The 5,322-nt window shown below is 59.9% G+C and overlaps 1 protein-coding gene across 1 annotated transcript in view; it reads right to left on the reverse strand.

The window, feature by feature from the left end:
* Positions 1-1,592: 1,592 nt before the first annotated feature.
* SALL3 (spalt like transcription factor 3) overlaps positions 1,593-5,322 on the reverse strand; it is a 16,875-nt gene continuing 13,145 nt past the window's right edge. The window contains 3 exon segments of the mRNA XM_047086486.1: positions 1,593-2,024; positions 3,933-4,490; positions 4,492-5,322. The exon segment at positions 4,492-5,322 is cut by the window's right edge and continues 1,548 nt beyond it. Coding sequence (XP_046942442.1) covers positions 1,593-2,024; positions 3,933-4,490; positions 4,492-5,322 — 1,821 coding nt within the window.

The following is a 5,322-nucleotide window of genomic DNA, read 5'->3' on the forward strand; positions in this document are numbered from 1 at the left end:
TGCCCACCCCGCCCGCCGCCCAGCACCCCCCCTGCCCCGGGGCCCTGCCTCGCGCCAAGCAACTCAAACCTCGTCAGCAGCTTCAGGCTGGATTTTGAGTAGTTAGATGACATTGTGCTTTGTTCTCATCTGAGAAGATAATAAATAAATCGGGACTCAGACAAGGTCCCAGTTACCACTGATGACACCGCCAGACCTCTGCTATCTCTCCCCACTTTACTGCACACGGGCAGCGGTGGAAATCTGGTCCGGGGCGTGTGAAGAAAAGAGAGGACACTGAAATGGCACCCACGCGGTCTCTAGGTGAGTTCCCGCCGTTTCGGTGCCACGGGCCTACGATTAATTCATCAAAGCTGTGTCAGGGGTGGTCAGGCTTTTCAACGGGCTTCGTAGAAAAGTTAAATAAATCATTTTAATTTAGGAAGTGGCAGGCCCTAGTTGACTGAGGAACAGACAAATCCTGGTGGCTTTTCTGTCTCAGTGGCACAGATTTCTCATGTTGTTTGACCTTAAGACAAAACAAGAAACTGTAACAGTTTTTCATTTTCCTTAAACCAAAGTACTATTTATAAAATACTTTACATCTTTTTAAGTTTTCAAATTATAGACAAACCTCTCTAATACAAAATACTAAAAGTGCAATAGTATAAATTAAGAGTTTGCAACCACATTATACAAACATTACCTTTTTATTGTACAGCTTTGATAACGTGAAATATTTCCTCACAACTGCTTATAATGTTGTGAATAATTTACGGTGACGTTTGTCTGTAACTTGTTCCCAGTCGCTGGGCTACAGACCACACTAGGGAACAATTGTCCACATAGCAGCTACAAACATTTAAGTTAAAAAAAAAAAAAAAAAGAAAGAAACAGAAGAAAAGCGTGGTCACTGACAGGTACTTGCACACGAGAGCATGCCGTCTTTCCCAGTGTAACTTCACGATTTGCCTGCATTGAAATAACTCACTTATTTATAGTAAAACAAATTCTGCTTTAAAAAAAAAAATCATCACATGGCCAGATGTATTCTGCAGTACAAAAGCTTCCTTTAAAGTTGGGGCTGTATTATCTGTTACCCGCATAATCTTAACATTATAAATACTACAGACAAAGGTACTGCCGTAACACACAGCGCTGGGGGTACCGGACCACATCTTTCAGTTAATAGTCGAAAAACAGAGTTCAAGTTTCTAACTAATTCGAACAAAACCTTCGAGTGAGTGTCGCTGGAACAGCACAGGCGACCCCTTTCTCCTCTGGTGGGGGTGGGGGGGGACGGTATTAGGTTCGGGGAGGAACCAACCGGGTGTGGTGTGAGCCCTTTCCATTCCCAAGGCGGTTTTACAAGGACTTCTTTTTGACTTAAACGTATTTAGGAGGTTACAGGGTCCCCAAGAACAGTCCAGCTCACCGTGGAAAGAAGTACCATGCAGAGCTTACGAGACAACCTTCCAGCAGCCACACAGTGAACGCATTTTCTACTACGGGTAAAATTTTAAGGAGAACTCGGACGCACGGCTGCACAGCCTGACGGTCGCGCTGGACGGTGTGCGCGTGGGACAGAGGGACGGGCCAAGCCGCGCACACAGCTAATTAATACCGATCTCCTTGTTATCCTCGATAAACCTCGTGAACGGACGGCTGGCTCCCGTTTCCGAGTTTGCTTTGTCCAAACTCACAATGGGCGGACTACCGCCGGTGCGCGCTTTGTCCATCCCAGCGGTCAGGGAACCCAGGGGGGGGATAGCACTTCCGCCGAGACTTACTGGGAGCTGGGGAATGCCGCCGTTCTGGATGACAGAGATCTCGTTGTTCTTCATGGCGAGACCGTTTGTGATGGCCGCGGCATACTGGTTCCAGAAGCTGGGGTCAACGTTCATCGCTCGTGCTGCCAGATCCTTCTGGAACATTTCCGAAAACTTCAGAGCGTCGCCACCTAGCAGAGCCATGGGGTTTTCCACTGACAGGCGGCGGCCACGCCTCGCGGGGGCGTTGTTCCACATGTGTGTGCCCATGTGCACCTGCGTGAGAGACACGGAGACAGGCACAAGTAAGCCTGGCACAGAGGCAGGTGCGTGCCTGTCCTACGCTTCCCACGTGTCACCCAGACACCCAGCACGACGGTTTCGGAACTGGGCTTCTGTTCCCCGCTCTGAGCATCGGTCTGGGGACACCAAACATTGTTGGGTGGGCTTTTCTGAGCGGCTTATACTTTAACGCGTGACATCTCTTTTTATGAAATACAAAAAGCAAGACCGGCCGATACGTTCTCAAGTTTCTTTCAGCTGATGAGCTTGATGGGGTAACTCCCCCACGAGGTGCAAAGTCCGAAGGCCACCCGGGAAGGCTCCAGAGCTCGGAGGGCACACAGCCCCGCCCCTCAGTCCTCTCCCCTGGCCTCCGCAACGCCGTGTTTGCACTCCTGCTTCACTGGGCCTGTTTGGTGGCTTTCTCCCAAACGTGGAAGGGGCACCTGGGGCCAGCAGAGACCTCAGGCGGCTCACGTCCCAGCCCTAAGGTGGGGAGCTTTCCAGAGTCTCTGAAGAGGACTCCGGAGCCTGGACAGGCCTGCGACGTGGACAGAAAGAGGCGTATTTCTCTACAAACACTCATCTAATGTCCCGTCCACACTTCGCCTTCCATGGAACATGTATGGTGTGGTCACCTGAAAACGTGAGCACTACCCTGGGCTGTTCTCCTCTGGCCGTCAGGCCGGGAGGCTTCTCACCAAATGCCCCCAGCCCCTGCTGGCAGCCACGGACAAAACCAGGATGAAGCCTGGCCTCTGGACAGGATTTGTTATTTGTGTCTTATGGGAGTGTTTAAAAGCCATGTTCTACTACATTTGGGACCGCACCGGGTCCCGGGACTGCTGCCCAAGAGCAAAGCTCGTGTGGTCACCCCCAACAGCCTCCTCAAGTCCCACCCGCCGTGTGGTCACCCCAACAGCCTCCTCCAGCCCCCCCCTACCCGTGTGGTCACCCCCCCCAACAGCCTCCTCTAGCCCCCCAACCCCGTGTGGTCACTCCCTAACAGCCTGTGCCAGCCCCCACCCCGTGTGGTCACCACCCCAGTAGCCTCCTCCAGCCCCCTCCCCCGTGTGGTCAGCACCCCAACAGCCTCCTCCAACCCCCCCCCCACTGTGGTCACCTCTGTGACCCCCCAAAGGCTGCACCTCCACCCCATGTGGTCCCCTCCCATAGCCTCCTCAAGCCCCATCCATGTGGTCACCCCCCAAAGGCTGCACCCCCACCCCGTGTGGTCATCCCCCCAACAGCCTCCTCCAGCCCCCCCCGTGTGGTCACCCCCCAAAGGCTACACCCCCCCCCCGTGTGGTCACCCCCCCCAACAGCTTCCTCCAGCCCCCCCCGTGTGGTCACCCCCCAAAGGCTACACCCCCCCCCCGTGTGGTCACCCCCCCAACAGCCTCCTCCAGCCCCCCCCGTGTGGTCACCCCCCCAAAGGCTACACCCCCCCCCGTGTGGTCACCCCCCCAACAGCCTCCTCCAGCCCCCCCCGTGTGGTCACCCCCCAAAGGCTACACCCCCACCCCGTGTGGTCACCCCCCAAAGGCTACACCCCCACCCCGTGTGGTCATCCCCCCAACAGCCTCCTCCAGCCCCTCGGGGGGCCGGGCCTGCACGGAAAAGCCAGCCCTTCACCACCGCTACACGATACGCATGCCCCCGCTAAGTTCACGCACAAACACGTGTGCACGTTAGACACAGGTACACGCAACACGACACGGGCACGCGCCTCGCTACTGGAGGGGGGTCCCCAGCGCCTCTGCCCCCCCACCCCCCCCACCCCCCGTCCCCCGGATCACAGCAGAGGCCCTGCTTGCAGCACCTGAAGTGGGCGGGGAGCCTTGGCGGCTGAGCCCCCCCCACCCGCCACCGCGCTCGGCCGGGCGCCGGCCCCCGCCTTACCTTCAGGTTGCCCTTGGTGGTGAAGGCCCGCCCGCAGATGGTGCAGCCGAAGGGCTTCTCCCCGGTGTGCGTGCGCTCGTGGATCTGCAGGGCGCTGGCCGACGAGAAGGTCTTCCCGCACGACTGGCAGTTGTGCTGCTTGGGCGCCCGGCGCGGCGGGGGGGCCAGCATGGGCGCGAGGCCGGGGCCCATCACGGCCGGGGGCCCGGGGGGCACCTGCACGGCGGCCGGCAGCGGCGGGCCCTCGCCCAGCGCGACGGCCCTGCTGTGCCCGTTCACTTCCATTTTGATGGCGGCGGGCGCGGGGCCGGCGACCAGGCTAGCGGTGGTCTGGCTGGGACCTAGGGCAAAGTCGGGGTCAAACGACTGAGGACGCGGCGCGCTCAACGCGTGCGTCAGCAAGTGCTGCTTTAAATTCCCCCTAGTGGAGCAGCCGCGGCCGCAGAGCGCACAGAGGAACGGGCGCTCCTTGGTGTGGCTGCGGTGGTGGATTTCCAACGCGCTCCGGCACGCGAAGGGCTTGCGGCACACGGCACACACGGCGCCCGGACACTTACCCCCGATCTCTGCTCAGGAACAGCAGGCTAAAGGGGGCCTCCTCCTTGACGGCCGGCCGGCCGGGCTGGGCCGCCGTGAGGTCCAGCGCGCCTCCGTTTTCGGGGGCGGCGGGGGGGCTGTCCGGCCTCTCGGTCTTTAGCGGCGTTTCCCGCGGCTCCTCCTGGGCGCTGAGCCCCGGGGACTTGGAGGGCAAGCTCTCGCTGTGGCTGTTCATGGGCGACAGGGCACGCGTGGAGGACGAGGACTCCGACAGGGCCGGGCTGCCCGCGCTCCGGCTCTCCAGGTCGCCCGCGGCCGACGAGGAGTCGTTGCTCAGGCGGTCGCTGTCCCCGGACCCGTTCTCCACGGACCTCAGGGCGGCCAGCTGCGGGCAGCTCGCGGCCGGGTCCATCATCTTCATCTGGTTCTCCAGGGCGGCGATGCTGGAGATGACGGAGGGGGGCGAGGGCGGGCAGGAGCCCGAGCAGGGCAGCAGCGGCTTGGGCGGGTCGCCGGCCGGCTCCCGCGGCTCGGCGTCGTCCTCCATGGAGTTCTCGTCCGCGTCGTCGTCGTAGCCGCTCAGGGCCTCGGCGGCCTTGTCGTCGTAGGGCAGCTCGGCGTCCATGGCGTCCGGGAAGCCGTCGGGCAGCGGCGTGTTGGGGATCTGGCCGCCCATGTGCATCCGGATGTGCTGCTGCAGGACCACGGCGTTGGTGAACTTCTTCTGGCAAATGGGGCAGGAGTGCTGCACCCGCAGGGGCGGCTTGGCCCGGTGCACCCCGAAGTGCGTCTTCAGGTTGCCCTTGGTGGTGAAGGCGCGCCCGCAGATCTTGCACTTGAACGGCCTCTCCCC

The sequence above is a fragment of the Lynx rufus genome, unplaced genomic scaffold, assembly GCF_022079265.1.
Source record: "Lynx rufus isolate CCGP_SWC_20201006 ecotype Redwood Valley unplaced genomic scaffold, mLynRuf1.p SCAF_20, whole genome shotgun sequence".
NCBI lineage: Eukaryota > Metazoa > Chordata > Mammalia > Carnivora > Felidae > Lynx > Lynx rufus.